The 16,076-nt window shown below is 39.1% G+C and overlaps 1 protein-coding gene across 3 annotated transcripts in view; it reads left to right on the top strand.

The window, feature by feature from the left end:
- gng12a (guanine nucleotide binding protein (G protein), gamma 12a) overlaps positions 1 to 12,203 on the top strand; it is a 57,737-nt gene extending 45,534 nt beyond the window's left edge. For 2 of the 3 annotated variants that reach the window (XM_075484080.1, XM_075484078.1), the window contains 2 exons: positions 6,356 to 6,464; positions 8,822 to 12,203. In XM_075484080.1, coding sequence (XP_075340195.1) covers positions 6,372 to 6,464; positions 8,822 to 8,947 — 219 coding nt within the window. In that variant the 5' untranslated portion in view covers positions 6,356 to 6,371 and the 3' untranslated portion in view covers positions 8,948 to 12,203. Of the gene's footprint in view, positions 1 to 4,682; positions 4,758 to 6,355; positions 6,465 to 8,821 lie in introns of all 3 variants that reach the window. The other variant, XM_075484079.1, reaches the window with a different exon arrangement.
- Positions 12,204 to 16,076: the final 3,873 nt, after the last annotated feature.

Genomic DNA, 16,076 nt, shown 5'->3' on the forward strand with positions numbered 1-16,076 from the left:
GCCGGGAGTTAAACCTGGAACCTTCTTGCTATGAGGCGACAGTGCTAACCACCACACCACCGTGCAGCCCGCTGTAACAGCTTCCATATCAATAATTATTCCATGGAGAGATTCTTTGTAAATTCTCCAAAATGTAAAACAAATAGAACAAATGGATTTCATGTCTCTCTAAATGATCGGAGATCAGTGATAAAGTGTCTGTCAGCCTCCATTATCTCTGTTAGTCCCACCACACAAAACCATCATAATATTTTCAGTATCAACTGTTGCTGCCAAACAAAAGCAGGAACTAATAGTTTCTCTTTTCTTTCCGGTGGGAAAGTAGTGATGTGACCCAATAGTCGGTTCTCACAGAATGAACAAGTTCAGGCCTATAGCATCCCTGCGCTGCTTCGCTGCTTCTCTTCATAGTCACCACTCTGGTTCATAAACACAAACCCAATTTACTCAGCAGCAGGACTGATGACTGAGTATTGCTGAGTTTCATAAGCATGGAAACGATTTGAGAACAACACAGTGTTTATAGTAAGGTAGGAGGGACAGCACAGTAGCTGTGGGGCATGTTGTCGGTGCAGCAGGAGACGGTTTTTCACTCAGCTGGAAAAGTGCTGACTGGGAGCAGAGACTATGAGAAGGCTACTTTTAGCTTTGCGTGCAGAGGAAAGCTCCTGCTTGCAGGAGGAGGAGCATGAAAGAGAGGAATGAAAGAACTGTGTGTAGTTACACAAGGGAGACGTGGTATTCTGGCTTCTGGTCGGAGCCAAGGTCTTTGAACTCTTTTGTTCAAAGGTGCAGACATCTGTCTGCCTTTCCACAATTCAGTTATTTAACAGTTGTTTAATTAAGTCAGATGCCAGGCAGCAGATTGTTGTACATTGTTTTACTACAGCAGTGTTTTTCAGCAGAGAAGACAGTAAAGTTTACATGCGCAATCATTCATAAGCAGTTTATGGAATTTGTAGCAAGTGTGCTTCAATACTACAGAAAGCACTTTTTCAGACACGCATCAGAAATCGATTCAAACTTAAAAAACTTAAAGAAACTTTGATGTGCAATAAAGACCAAAAACAAACAGTGAGTTTGACAATTGGATGAAATTACAGGGACATGAATGCATTGTGAAGGCAGTCCGAGTCCAGTGAAGGAATGACAGACCCTCAGTAAAATGACTATAAGGAAATGTAATATAATCTAATAATATAATGAGCCGTTTTAAAAAAAAATTGTTTGATTTAATTAAAATGTGAAGGATTAAAAGGGATTATGGATTAAAGTATAATAGGAGGTTAGCTCATTGTATTCTTCCACAATTGTGTAAAAAAATATCCCCAATGTTATATCCTTGTTATGAACTCCAGCAAAGTTAGTCAAAGTACCAGATAGGTGTTGACTTTCAAGCTGGAACATGTTTGACTGGTCTGCAAATACCATAAGGTCTCCTATGCATATATTTGCTTTGCTTGCATCTTTTATTCTCATGTGAATTTGATTAAATGGTAACGAGTTCATTCTTTTTTGTAGTAGTAGTAGTCTTGCAAGAGTTAGATCAAACTTGCTGAACACTTTTCATCCATTTCAGTTCTTCTTTTCTCCTCCTTAACTCCCCCAATCTGTAGGGATCCAACGTGCACACTCACGAGGCATTATTGCAGCACTCTCCAAAAGTTCTACTAGAACCTTAATTTATTACTTAATAAGAAATAAACTATATACTCTTCCATGTCTATTATATATTTTGTCCTGTGATCTTAAGACACAATGTGTTCTAAATACCATAAAAGAAATTTTAGAAAATACCTGTCATTGTGGAGGAAACTAAAAGGAAGGCTTTGTGTGTGTAAAAGTGTGATCCTCCCAACCTCCATTACCTTATGTTGGTCAGGAGCGACTTGCAGCCGGCAACAGTTAAGCCCTAAAGCAGTTTATTTCCAGCAATGTTACTTTAATACAAAAGCTGCTCCAGTCTAAAAAGCCTCAGATAGTCACTGAAGAGACCACACATACTGTACAGTCGACAGGACTGACTCTTCTGTCAGCTTTTAATGGGTGTCCTTGTATTCGTCAGTAGCCAATTTAAGAGTTTTCTTAGAATCTGAGCCGCTGTGTAGAAACAGTTTGAGACTCACGCGGGTTTTCATCTCTGAGTGTCTGGGTGTTAATGGCACTGAATCATAATGGCTCCCTGTTCTTGGCACTTTGAACACGCTGCTAATGAATCGCATGTGTGCGGGTGGGTTGTGTGTGTAAGGTACAGCAGAGGGGCTGCGCTGTTCTGTGCAGTAGGTGGTCCTGGCTGCTCATTTGTGTGTGTATTGTACAGTAAAGAGAGGGTGGTATTTCTTCTGATCCTTGGAAGGTTTTTTTTTCTTCTGGGTTTCTGTATGTACATGGTGGTGCTTCATGCCACAAACTCAAGCTCACTCGCCAGTGACCTCCCAAAGAGCTTCAGTCGGACTGGCGTTGCTTGTAGTAGCTGGCATCCCATCACAGGGGCTGGACAGTTTAACTAAGGAGTACTTTGGCTGCTAAAATCCCTTCTCAGTGCTGGTGGGATTGAAGTCCTGCCTCTACTCTCTTCTCCACATTCTGTTAGAAGTGATAGGTTACTTCAATTATATTTTGTATCTTTTCTTTTTTTTGTGAAATTCTGAATATTGACAGCCCAGTTTTCTGCAAATCCCTGGCATGCAATCTGAAATTACACTATGTGATGTCATTATGTTAGCTTTCTTTTGACCAGTGTTGCAGGATCTTTGTTATCCCTTATGCATGGTACCACTACTTTTACATACACCTTTTTCAAACTTATGCTTTAACAGCACTCTTATTAGTCCTTTTGTCAATGAGTAAAACTAAACCAATTTTGGACTGATTTCTTTCTTTGTATTTTGAATATGTTAATATTTACCGCAAATTCAATAAAAGTAATAAAATCTTTAAATAGCCGTCCACAAATTTAGTGAAAACACTTGACTAAACAGTGACCTGAAAGACAGTCCACATGGTAGTCTCACTTTTTCAGATGAAATTAATTAACTTTCCTGTTGATATAATTTTGGTTTGAGTACCCAATTTGTATGTCAATATGTAGAATTTATTTTTAACTGAACAGTTAAAGATCGTCCTTTCCTTGGTGCTCCTTCAGATACCTGAACATCATTAAATGGGCTATCTGACCCAGAGACAAAATCTTTTAGCTTTATGCTGTGATAATGTTCGCTGCAAGCAAATTGTGAGGTCAAGACGGCGCCATAACTGGCACTTGGGAATAGTAATGGACATCTCAGGAATGGCTTCAGAAGAACACACACAAATTAACTACACAGTTTCAACTTCTCTATTCCACTTTTAAGCGTTTTTTTAAAAAAAAATATGTTTTAACATCAACATTTACAATAGTTATTCTTACACAGTCTTCCCTACAGCTCTTACTGTTTTTCAACAGGACCTTGTGCAGTTCGCACCAGGTTACAAAAAGGAGGAGGTGCATGACCAGCTGAAAGGACCCCGAAGCTAATGTGTTGTTAATTTTGGTGTGCAGCGATGTACACCAGGAGGAGAATGGCGTGCATAAACCATGCATTGCACAGTGAGGAATTGGTAAACTAGTGAGGTGTGGGTGTTCAGATTAAACTAGATTCTAAATGATCCATTAGTCCTAATAAGCAAACTGTATTACTACATTTCTGTTGTCTTTATGGCAACAAAACTCTTGAACGGAGAAACACTTTGATGCAGAGCAAACAAAGACACACAAATACGACACGGACACAACCTGCGGGTGTTTAATAAGTTAAACTTACACGTCGTCTCCTTTGTCTGCGGCGCTCTGCTCTCCTTCCTTCATGAAACGAAGAAGTATGATCAGCAACTTGAAATTGTCTACACGTTCTCCTGAAGATCTCTCCGAAATTCATGAATGAAAACGACTCTTGTGAGGCATCTCCTCTCTACGTCTCTGTTGTTTCTGTTCTTGGTTAAATCATCCCGGTGCTAAATATTAGCGTAAGCAGTATTTAGAAATCCTTCTAATTCATACCAAGGAATTTTTGTTGGGATTCATAATGCTGTCCTGACCATCTCGACTGTTGGTGCACTCTCATGAGCGCATTAGGCCGCTTTGTGTTTCTTGCATTTACAAAGCAAGGACTGTGTTCAACCTCCAGGACGTTTTACACTGGACACACGGAACAGAAGATTAGATGATATTTGCTAAATACAGATTAGATTAGAATCAGTGCCTATCTTTAACTTTATATATTGGTTCTAGTCTGCTAACATATGCATTATTTAGTTGTGTCTCACATTATCACATTTCTGTGCCTTCTCAGAACTCTGCTGTTCACCATATATGCAGACTTTGTGAAGAAGGTTGCAGCAAAAAGGAAAATGGAAAAAAACAACAGCTGGCTGTCTGACCAGTGATTCATGATTCAGTTTAAGGATAAAGGGGTTTGTAGGACTGCGCAGCAGGTAACATCCCAGCTAAAAACACATAGTCTTTAAACATCCCTCCAAAGTATAATTCGGCTCTTTACTTATATTAACAATATCAATAAAATCACAACCAGAGTGGTCTATGATATTATCTTAACAGTTTGTAGCAGGTTAGCTTGCTAACTGTTGTGCTAGCTTGACTACCCCTCCTAGCTGTCTTACAGGTCATATCTCTTTTTTTCAAGAGTTCCTTGGTTGGATACAGAAGAATGCCCATTGTATATTCCGTCTTGTTCAAGACTATTTCAGCAGGATCTAAAGTGAGTTCTCTTTCCAGAGACCGGCTGCTCAGTTATTCTCAATTGATGAGAGTTCCGTTTGCTATCTGCTCTGCTTTTATTTGCAGCTCTGATCGATGATGAAGACTATTTTTCTTTTTCATTATGTAAAAACTCTACCGACTGTTAAACTGTTAAGCTGTTAAGCAGCCTTTAATCAAAATCATGGACAATTAGTTATTCAGTCTCGGCTGAGCTAGTTTTCAAGATAAAAGAAAATGGTCTTAAATTTCCCTGCAGCTCTGTGTAGTGAACACTGTTTGTGTGTTTGATGTTATCTTCACATTCATTGTTGTATTTGATTTACTCTTTCTTTACTGTGTTTGCATATTGCACAATTTCTTAATCATGCAATCTGACTGGCTTGGTAGTACCAGGATACCTAAATTTTCCCTGACAGCAGAAAAATGTTTTCCATTCTGCTCAGTCTCAGAGCTCCCTGTTAAAAACGACTGACCTTGTCAGAGAAATAATAGCTTTAGTGATAAAACCTAAAAGTCTGTGGCTTTGTCCGAATTGGTTTCATAATGTCTTGACTAAAAATATGTTGCAAGAAAACAGTTAAAAGAGGATGGTTAGTAAATTAGATGTTTTCAGGTGGGCTGTTACACAGCCTCAGAGCCCCCCATCTCCAAGTTCATCTCTTGTCTTAAGTCTAGCAACTCGATAACAAAGAGGCCCGTCCTAAGAGGGTCATCGATACAATTCTGGGAAACAATCTAACAACATCCAGAAAGACTGATGACACATTGTTTATTCATGGTGGAGAAAAAACTGAGCCTGCAGAAGATTCTCATCCGTATTTCACAATAAACTTTTCAGAAACAACTCTGAGCTTCCTGTTCCCTGCAACATGTGCAATGTGTGTCCCAAGAAGGCATTTGCAGAAATCTTCCAGGAAACATTGTGTGTTTTTTATTGCAATAAAAAAAAAGTAAGTAGGAGAATGAGGGTACTGGAGCCGGAGCTCCCATGTAGACTGTGTGATGTGTCCAGACTTGTTCTTTCCATCCAGTCTGTAAATGATTAGCAGGAGCTGAAACTGCATCCCAGATCCTCCTTGACTTTTCGAAATCAGCAGCTCAATGGTTTACAACACATTTAACTTCAGTACATGTGGCCAGACCATTTACGGGTATAATACCTTCTATGTTTAATCTGTTTGTTATACAATACACAGGATGTTGAGGTTTTTTCATACAGTATAGATGCTCAATGATCTACTGAGCAGTTATGGTCATAGCTGAGTCTCATGATTTGAAACAAGTGTAGCTTTTTTTCCCCCCCTTTACAGGCATTGAAGTGTTTTCCCAGTTTGACCAGATTGCAGGTGTTTTCATTGTCATTTTCTGACTTGGCCTGGAAATATATCAAAATTTACAGAAGCTATTGAAATATGAAAGCTTGATCTTAATAAGCCTTATTGTTATGTTTTATTTGAACTTTGGAAAAAAAATTGTATCGTTCTTACTTTGCGTTTGGCTCTTTACAACTTTACTTGACATTCAAAACCTTTCATATACCATCACCACATTCACAACAGTCATATTCAAGCTGTCCTCTGTTGCTCTTCATTACAGTGTTGTGTAGCCCAGGATGTCTTCAAAGCTTCACAGCTCCAATAACATTGCCCACGCCCAACGGATTGTGCAGCAACTGAGAATAGAGGCAGGCATTGAGAGGATAAAGGTACGATGCAACAATAAACTGTGCAGTGTAACTACACGTCTTCATTGTACGTGCTTACTGTTGAACTCAGTCCATCTTATTGTATGTGTCTGTATTACGTTTTGTGCTCCCACCCCTGCATTTGCATGTACTGCAATTTTTGTGTCCAATTCAGTAAAATTATTTTAATTTCTTCTCCAGTTATATTGCATCATAGATTATAAATGTGTCAAACTTTCAATATTGTTGCTGATGTTCATTACCAATAAACTGCCATACAATATCAATTCGGAGGTGTTGGCACCTCTGAATGTAAAGTTTAGAATTTTTAAATATCTTCATAGCAAATGCAAAATAAACCATTCCTTAAAGTCTGAATATTTTTAATACAATGTCAGAAGTCACCAAAAAAACACGACGTGAAATGACTTAATCTACAAACCATGGTTTTACTACATAAAAAGATCATTATTATTATTATATATATTATTCTTCTTCTAAGAATGTCAGAGAAAAGCAAGAGTCTCATTTTTGGAGTGTTCTATGGTCAAAAGAAACCAAAGAAGAACTTTTTTTTAATGCTGTGCATCGGTTCAAAATGAAGGCCATCAGGTAAAGAACATCATACGTGCAGTAAAAACATAGCAAATGTTTTATAATGCGGTGGAGCTTTTGGAAGCTTCGAAAATATCAAAGGAATGATGAAATTAAAGTATCACCAAGTTACGTAAGAGATAAGTGTCACAGATGCAACTTTAAACTGGCATAAATAGCAGTGGAAATACCGTTTCTAGATGGATTCAAGAATCATTTACAGCCTGTCATTGGTAGTAGTTTATATAGTTCTGAAGACAGTAAATATGTTGTGTTAAAAGTTCCATAACCTAATAATTATGAACAGCACCATCCTTCATAAAAATACTGTTAAATCTAAAAGTTGACCTAAAGATAAAATGTAAGGGGGAAAAAAACGTTTTATGTCACCTTATGCTAAAAATGTCCATTAGAATTTTTTGATATTTTAAAACGCATCATGGGCAAATTTAGCCGTCAACATCATGGCTAAGGATTTATGCTTCAAATCTGCACAGCACAATCGTCTGTCTTAGAAAGGCAAGGGTGGAACTGTCTGATCCACTAGCAGTGCATTTCTTATATTATAGAAAGCAGCAGAAAGTAAATGGGTTGCCATTCCTTCCTCCTTTTTAGAATTGCTTTGCGGCTTCAAACATTTAAGGCTGAATTACCCCAATATTTAGAGCTTAGTTGTAGATCAAGTCAGCATTAAAAAGTTAGCCAAATTAGCAAAGTCTCATTCTCATTCTCTAAAAGAGAAAAATGTTTAGTCATACCCCAAACAATTTAAAAGCCATCATTATTTTTTAAGGACAAAAACTTTGAAATGTACAATGTGGAGGAACTTTTGTGGGATTAATAACTGTTGGAGTAGGATTTTCATATGATTAGGGTTGATGCTCCTGATGTTTGTAATGGAAAAAAGATTTAATTTGTCACGTGGGGTGAGATGCGTGGTGTGGAAACAGGACACGGATGCAGATATCCAAAATAAAACTAGATTTATTTCCAAAAAAAGTCAACACAACACTGAGCCAGATTACAAAAACTAAACTAACTATGAAAAACTTGACAAAACAAAACCTGACTACAGCTGTGAAAACAAAAGAACAAACCTTTGACTTTGACCTTGACCTTGACCTTGACCTTGACTTGACGTGACGTGACGTGACGTGACGTGACGTGACGTGACGTGACGTGACGTGACGTGACGTGACGTGACGTGACGTTCATGAGGGACGGTGACGGGTTAGGATCTGGCAATGGTGCTTGGAAAACCTGGAAACTAAATACTGAGGGAGTGATTGGTGAGTGAGTGCAGCTGAAGGGAAAAACACTGGTGACATGAGTGAAGCTGATGCCTGGGGAACATGAAAAAACTAAAGACAAGACCTGAACTTGAAAACTAAGATATGGGATTAATTTAAAACATGGCAAAACTAGAAACTAAACAGGAACTAAAAACATGACAAACTCAGACGTGACATCATTATGGTTAAGGTTTTTATTATGGTTAAGGTTTTTTTTAGGATGAAACAACTGACCAATCAGAAATTCTTGTCAGCCATGTGTTAGCAATGTTAGTGGTTCGCTAAAGCACTTGAAAACCACAGCTTGAATACTGTTCTGCTGGGTGTGGCTTCTAACTTGAAAAAGTATTGCTTTAGAACATTTAATACTGCGCAAAAAAAAATGGGCCTTGTTTGCCATTAGATTTCCTGATTGTGCAAATATGAGAAAGAAAGCATATAATAGGCATCAAATCCTCACTCTCAACCCATGTTCTCTATTTTTTTCCACAGGTATCCAAAGCCTGTGCAGACCTTATGAACTACTGCAATGAACACGCCAGAAATGACCCTCTCCTTGTGGGCATTCCTGCTTCAGACAATCCATTTAAGGACAAAAAGCCTTGCACTATATTGTAGTGGATGCCACGAAGCCTCGATGTGTTTATTTTTTGCTGATTAATTTAGCTGTATTCTTTGTGTTTTGGAAAGATTGAGGGATCGACTGTGATCATATCATTACCATGTGTACCATTACCATTACCACAATTCAACCATGATTTTCTGAAAAGCAGCTATTTACATAAAGAAATAAATGTTATGTGTCTATCCTATTACTATTTAGAATCTACTGACCTGCCACTGTTCAGTCTGAGCTCTGGCCTCTAACAGAAACATGGCCACATGAGTTCTGATGACATCGGGTACATGATATTGTTCTAAATGTCAAAAGCAAATATCGTTTGCTAAATATTCTTACAGCAATTATCAGTGATGGATTTGTGCCTTCATCTGTTTACAGTCTCTGTGGTTTGCCTTAAAGGGATAGTTCGCCTCTTTTGACATGAAGCTGTATGACATCCCATATTAGCAATATCATTTATTAAATTTGACTTACCCCCTGCTGCATCCTGTGAGTCGAGTTCCAGCCTCGTTTTGGCGTTGACGAAACAATATGCGTTCAAAAGAGTAATACATTTGCATCACAAAATCGTTCATCCAGAAAAAGTCAGACTTGGCGCTATTTTTGCCTCCCTTCATATCAATGCGTTCAGCCACCTGCCGATAGCTGCACCTGTTACGGTGTTTACTGCTCGGTCTGCACTTAGGTCTGCACAGTTAACACGGCCCGTAGTGATACGAAGGTAGAGAGAAAATAGCGCCAAGCGATTGGGAGATCTGACTTTTTCTGGATAAACGATTTTGTGATGCAAATGTATTACTCTTTTGAACGCATATTGTTTTGAGAAGCAAGACGCTTTATTTTTTAAGCCCCAGCCAACTAGCCAGACTACCTTTGTCAACGCCAAAATGAGACTGGAACTCGGCTCACAGGACGCAGCAGGGGGTAAGTCAAATTTAATAAATGATATTGCTAATATGGGATGTCATACAGCTTCATGTCAAAAGAGCCGAACTATCCCTTTAAATGGATACAAACAACCAAAGTTTCCCCACTGTCCTTCAAAAGTATGTCAGCTTTTGGCGAATAACAATAACTTCAAAATCCAATCCCACCTGTATTTTACCAACATACAGTTTAGATCCCTGCAAATTTGAGGTTCAGTGTTTCCACTGAGCTACAACTTGATTGTTACCACAATGTATTGTTGATTTAGGCAGAAGCGCCTGGTGTTACATGAAACTATAGTAACTCAAAGTATTTCCCAACTTATCTCAGCTGCAGCAGTTCTGACTGGTCAATGACTGTTTTCCCACCAGGTATTTACAGTATGACATGTTTTTACAGTGTTGTCTTTAACTGATTTAAAGAATCATAATTTTGGGTTAATTTTCATGTGAGCACCTGCCATTAAAATCTGCCCTCATGTTTAGTTTCCCAAGCTTTAGGAAAGTCACTGGCACATGTAAGACAGGCAGTGAATTAAGCTCAAATGAAACTGATCCAGTTCAGTTTCGACATTGGATGCAGTTCAACAATGTGTAAGGAAAACTTTGGGACCAAGCCCAAAGTTTGGGCTATGATATTGCATTTAAAAGCAACTGAATATCACCTGAATACGAGTATTTTAGGCATCTACTCTGTAAACTTCCAGCAGTACACCGTTTTTTCTCTGATGCTGAATACATAAAACTTAATGGTGGGGTCTGTGATGTTTTCTGGAGCATTTTTTATCATATTGTCTGAAAACATCCTCACGACCCCATTGCACCCACTAAAATAGAATGTTTGGAAAAAAACCGAAATATTTTAGTCCAGTGTAGAGGGTGTAGCCAGAGGAAAAGTCTGACCAATAGAAGTACTGATGAGAGTTACTTCTATTGGATTCTGACACGCCCATCAACCATCAGCCCCCCTCACCCCTCCCCCTGCGCGTTCACAGACTCGTGAGTTGTTGTTTTTTTTATTACTACAATGAGATTGTGTGAGTAACACGTATCAAACCGAAAGGTAAAAATTCAACAACTAGTCTAGTATACATCTACTATCAATATTTCTTGAAATGACAACCGTGACAGCCTGTTTACGATCATTGTGATGTTGAACAATCTTAGCCGTAAACGGAGAAGACGACGCCATGGCTGGAAGTTAGCCACTGTTATGTTGTTGTTAGCTAGTAATAGACGTGAGCACTCTCGCCTCATCTTGTGTCGCGAGCACTCGTGAGGTCTCGTCTAGTTTCGTTCTCGATCTCGGGAACATCCGAACACCTCGACCGACAGCATGCGCGTTCATGTGTTTTGAAGGCGTGGTTTCGAGGGATGGGCTGAAGGGAGAGGCAAGGTTGTGTATTTTCAAAAATATAGCTTGCAGGAACCGTTTTTCCAAGATCTCAGACCCCACCTTTAAGTAAGTGTAAGCAGTAAATGTTGCACAACACTTTGAGCTGTGCTTATTCACTCACAAGAAACGTCTTAGTCAAGAAAATGTGCACATATTCTCTTTAAGGTGTTGCAGGTATTGGTGTAAATGTGCATATAGATGATAAAACCACTCTCCCAAGAGTACTTTTAAGTTTTTGCTCTTTTCTTCAGTTAAATTTGTGTTGGTGGGGGTTTTAATCCAACATGTCCTGCATGTTGTAATTTTTCTGGGAGAAAATGTCTGTTATGGTCAGATTAACAATAACCAGAATAGATGGTATGAATAAAGATAGTCTTCACTTTAAAGCCCTACTTATGTTTGCTTCGTATCATGAAGAACACTCTTAAAATACTTCTTTTTAAAAAAGATGTTTCTATCAAATGTTTTTATCTGTGGGATGAAAGTGATTCTTAACAATATTGTGCCATCTGCTTTGTCTATATGTCACTTGCAGAACATGTTGAATCTTGTTTCACTTAACTGGTGCTCCGCTTTTCAGCAGTTTTGGTGTTGTGGCATTCTCCAAAGGGTACCTTCAAGTCTTCAAGTCATAAAGATCACATGATCACATGAAAGATCAGCTGTATTTTTCTTTCTATGATTGTCTGTTGCAGTCAGTTTTTCTTACTTGCAATAATTCAGTCCTTTATTTTCCCCAGGAAAAATTCTGAATGCCACTGCCATGTGATAATGCTTGTGCATTTACAGCAACTCTGTAACAGCCTTATTGTACAATTGATAGATTAATTTAACTGTCAAAATCTGCATTTTGATAAATGTCTTTAATAATATACCAACCTTTGTATGAAGACTTAACTATGATTAATAAAGTGCATTCCTACAGTACAATAGTGTCCCACTATCTGAATGAAAATGTGTTGTGCTGCAAATGTGAAGAATCGAAAGATCACTACTATCCATTCTGATATTTACACTATATAAAAAGTTGACTTTGGTCTCCTATGATAACAATGTATCTGAGCTGATTTCTTCATTAGTCATGTGTGTTTGTCTCATTTGGGAGAGGATAGACCTCAGGGCTCCTACCAAGACTTTAACAAAGCAGAGAACACTAGAGCTAAATATAGAAAGAACCAAGCCCTGTTTTCCACTCTTATACAGTAGAGTAATTATTTCTGGAAACTGTGCTTTAGACTTACTCTGTTTTCATGCCCTGTTGAAGGCCACGTGGGTCTCTCTGACCTTGTTTCTGGCCATTTGGTGGACACTCAGCTTGTTAAATGCTCTGCTGCACACAATGAGAAGCTCACATAGGAATATCATATTGTCACATATTGTAGAAGCTGCTGAAATACTGCAGTGGAAGTGGCAGTTCCCACACAAAATAGCAGCTATTATTTATTGTCTTACATTTAAAAAGGCTAAAATCACCTTCTTTAAGGATTCTCATTGGCAACAAGATCAAATGTCACTGCAGGAGCAAATCAGCTGTATGGGTGTTGTGTCAACACAAGAATGCTAAAAACAGCAAAGACGGGGAAACTGATCATAATAGAAAGACTTGAAAAAGCAGAAGGTTGAAGCACTTGATGTTCCTATACAGAATACAAAGGGCCTGGATATTCTCGACAAGCATGAGGGCTGCTGCAGCACATCCTTTGCAATGATCCCTGTGTGTCATTGTACAGCAATGTGGGAATTGGAGGGAGCAAATGGTCCATGTGTCCCACTGTGAAAATCTCTCCTGGCAGTTACGGTGTCAGTGTGTTGGAATGTGCTGATGTAGACTTAGTAGAGTAGAGGAAGGAGAGGGTGAGGATGTATATGAGGGTGTGGGCTGATGGGGTGAACTGCAACATCTCCTCTATTCCTTTGACAGGCCCAGCTGCATGTTTATCTCAGTTCTTCCAGCAAATCCGTAGTACTCCATGTTCCAATTATGTTAAAGATTTAAAGTTGCAGCATTGATATTGTCCAAAAAGCAATTAAGCAAAAATAAATGAAAGTACCTTTTTTATTATGCAATCTGTTGTGCTTTTTCTTTACATTTAACAGGAAATTTTAACTGATTTATTTACAGGTTACATTGATTTAAAAGTCACATATGTTCATCCTATGAAATATATTATGTTTTATAGAATATATATCATATATATTTTCAGTGATGCTCAGCAGACATTCATCCATTTTTTGAAGCTCCATATAATGCAATAAAACTTGAAGCAGAAAATAACACCTCAATATTCTCTCTGAAAGGATCTAATGTGGATAATATTCATATTTTCAATACATTAGTTGGAATTGAACTTATAATGCCCATGTACTTGTTAGGAATTCTGTCCTCAGAAATTAAACTGTCCTCAGAATAGGACACTTTAAGGCTACGGCTACACGAAAACGAAACGAGGGTTTTTTTGAAAACGGGTACAAAAATTATTGCGGCCATACGGCAACGCTGCTGTAAAGACTCAGGTCCAGACGAAAACGATGAAAAACGATGAAACGATGCAGTACACACGAAACACCTCTAGGTGCGCTGTAAGCCACCCCCACCGGTTACACCAGAACAATAGAAGAAGCAATGCGCATGCGTGTACGCCCCTACTTCTATCAGCGCGAAGCTCACGTTGTTCATTCAACAACGCCGCTGTAGTTAGCAGTGTCTGCAGCAGTGCTACTATCAATGTTGTGGGGTCCATGATGATCGCTGTCTGTCCTTGTTGTGTTGTCTTCTTCTTCCGGATTTTGAATGGAAGCCGCTTTTTGTTCTGGTCACTGACGTATGTGTAAACGTCACTGCGTTAGCCATGTGACTGACGCAGAAACGTTTTCGCTGTAACAATGGAAACGAAACGACCCCGTTTCCAAATCTTCCCACTCTGGAACCCGTTCTCAAAAACTATCGTTTTGGGGTAGTGGGAACGCCGGCTCCGTGTGGCCGCGACAGCCAAACGATAAGAAAAAGTATCGTTTACAGTGAAAAACGTTTTCGTGTAGCCGTAGCCTAAGCCAGAGGTTGAGTTTGAGATGGGACTCCCCAGGGGGGCTCTAAATGGTTTCAGGGGAAGCTCAGTGAATTGAGGTGAAGAAATACAAGGCCTTCATTTGTAATGACAAACACAACTTAAATGTTTGTGATGTGTTTGAAGAATACATTTGCTCTAGGGGAATTAGACAATTTCGCCCAGGACAGAAATTAATACACACCTTTGCACCAACCATTTATGCATTTAGTGTGGTTTGGACATAATCATGATCGTATAGGCATCCAGTAGTGTAGCCAAAGAGAAAATGTAGAGTGAGTGTGTGTATTTTATTCCAAACGTTATCTGATAGAATGCTTACTGTTTAGCATAAGAAATCCACTGGTATGAATTACACTCAGCCATTTATCAGATACAACTACAACTGTAGTGTAGCTAAAGTGTAAATAAGTAGTGCAGTATAACACAACATCCCTGCCAATTATCATTATCATTTTGGAGGTTGTACTTTGTGGTGCTGTTGAACTGTATCGTCTTAGTGACAGACGTTTTTAACAATTACCCTACCATCACTCATATAAATAGGTTGGTTGGACATAATGTTAGGAACTCCTTTCAGTACGAAGCAACCTGATTCAGTAGCTTAAAAACTGAAAAAATGGCCACAATGTAGAATAATCATCCCAAAAGACATTAGTTAATACTCACTGAATGCAGACAATTTTTTCTCTTCTGCAAAAATGTTATCAGATGTTTATGTGATATAGAGGGGTTGCCCTCTCACAGGTACCACCAACTCTATAGTACCTGTTCTTTAACTACGAGGCGAGCAGCACTCAATGACTCGTACACCAATTTTATACGACAACAATTTAGTTCTTGTGATCTAAAAAAAGAATAAAAGAGTTTAGGAAATGTCTGTTCTTAAAAACTGGAAGGCCTCCTTTTAAAAGTCAATTTAAGAACAATATAAAAACGAGCACATAATAACCCCAATGCGAAGGGGTTTTTGAAAATTTCTAGGGGGCACCACTGAGCCATTTTGCTCCGTCCACACACGATACCCTTTACATACGTACGAGGTCGACAGGGTGGACGTGTGTGCCAAGTTTCATGACTTTGCGATGATGATAAGGCTTTCAAATCACAAACGCCATCACATGATTTTCACCGCCTGGCCACGCCCACACCATTCAGAGTTTGGAAAGGTTTCTCCATGATTTTTCCCCCCCATGTCTTAAGAGTAATCTGGCCAACTTTGAAGCTTGTAGCATTAAATCTGCAGGAGGAGTTCGATCATATGCAAGGCGTGGAATTGGTCAAAAATGGCACGAAAACTCACTTTCCATCCAAAATGGCCACCTTCCTCTGGATGTGGGACCATGGTGGCAGGAGACTTTTTTATGCGTCTGGGCATGATGAATGAGTGTACCGAATTTGGTTGTCCCACGCGAAACTAACCCCAATGCGGGGACCATTTTAAAGTATCGTAGGGGGCGCTACAGAGTCAATGAGCGACTCCCAAAAATATAAAGTTTAGATTTTTTCATGTCATCGACTGGCAGGTGGTGCTTGCAAAATTTCAAGAGTTTTCGAGTACCTTTTGCAAAGAATAAGAAGACGGAAGAATAAACCTTACAGATACAATAGGGTCCTTGCAGTTTCACTGGGGTCCTTGCAGTTTCACTGCTCGGTCCCTAACCTGGGCACTCCAAGCTCACGGCCACGCTCCAGTCCTTGTGCTCCGCTGTCCTCTTGCTACGCCAGTTAGCCACCG

Source organism: Odontesthes bonariensis, chromosome 14, assembly GCF_027942865.1.
Source record: "Odontesthes bonariensis isolate fOdoBon6 chromosome 14, fOdoBon6.hap1, whole genome shotgun sequence".
Classification (NCBI taxonomy): Eukaryota; Metazoa; Chordata; class Actinopteri; order Atheriniformes; family Atherinopsidae; genus Odontesthes; species Odontesthes bonariensis.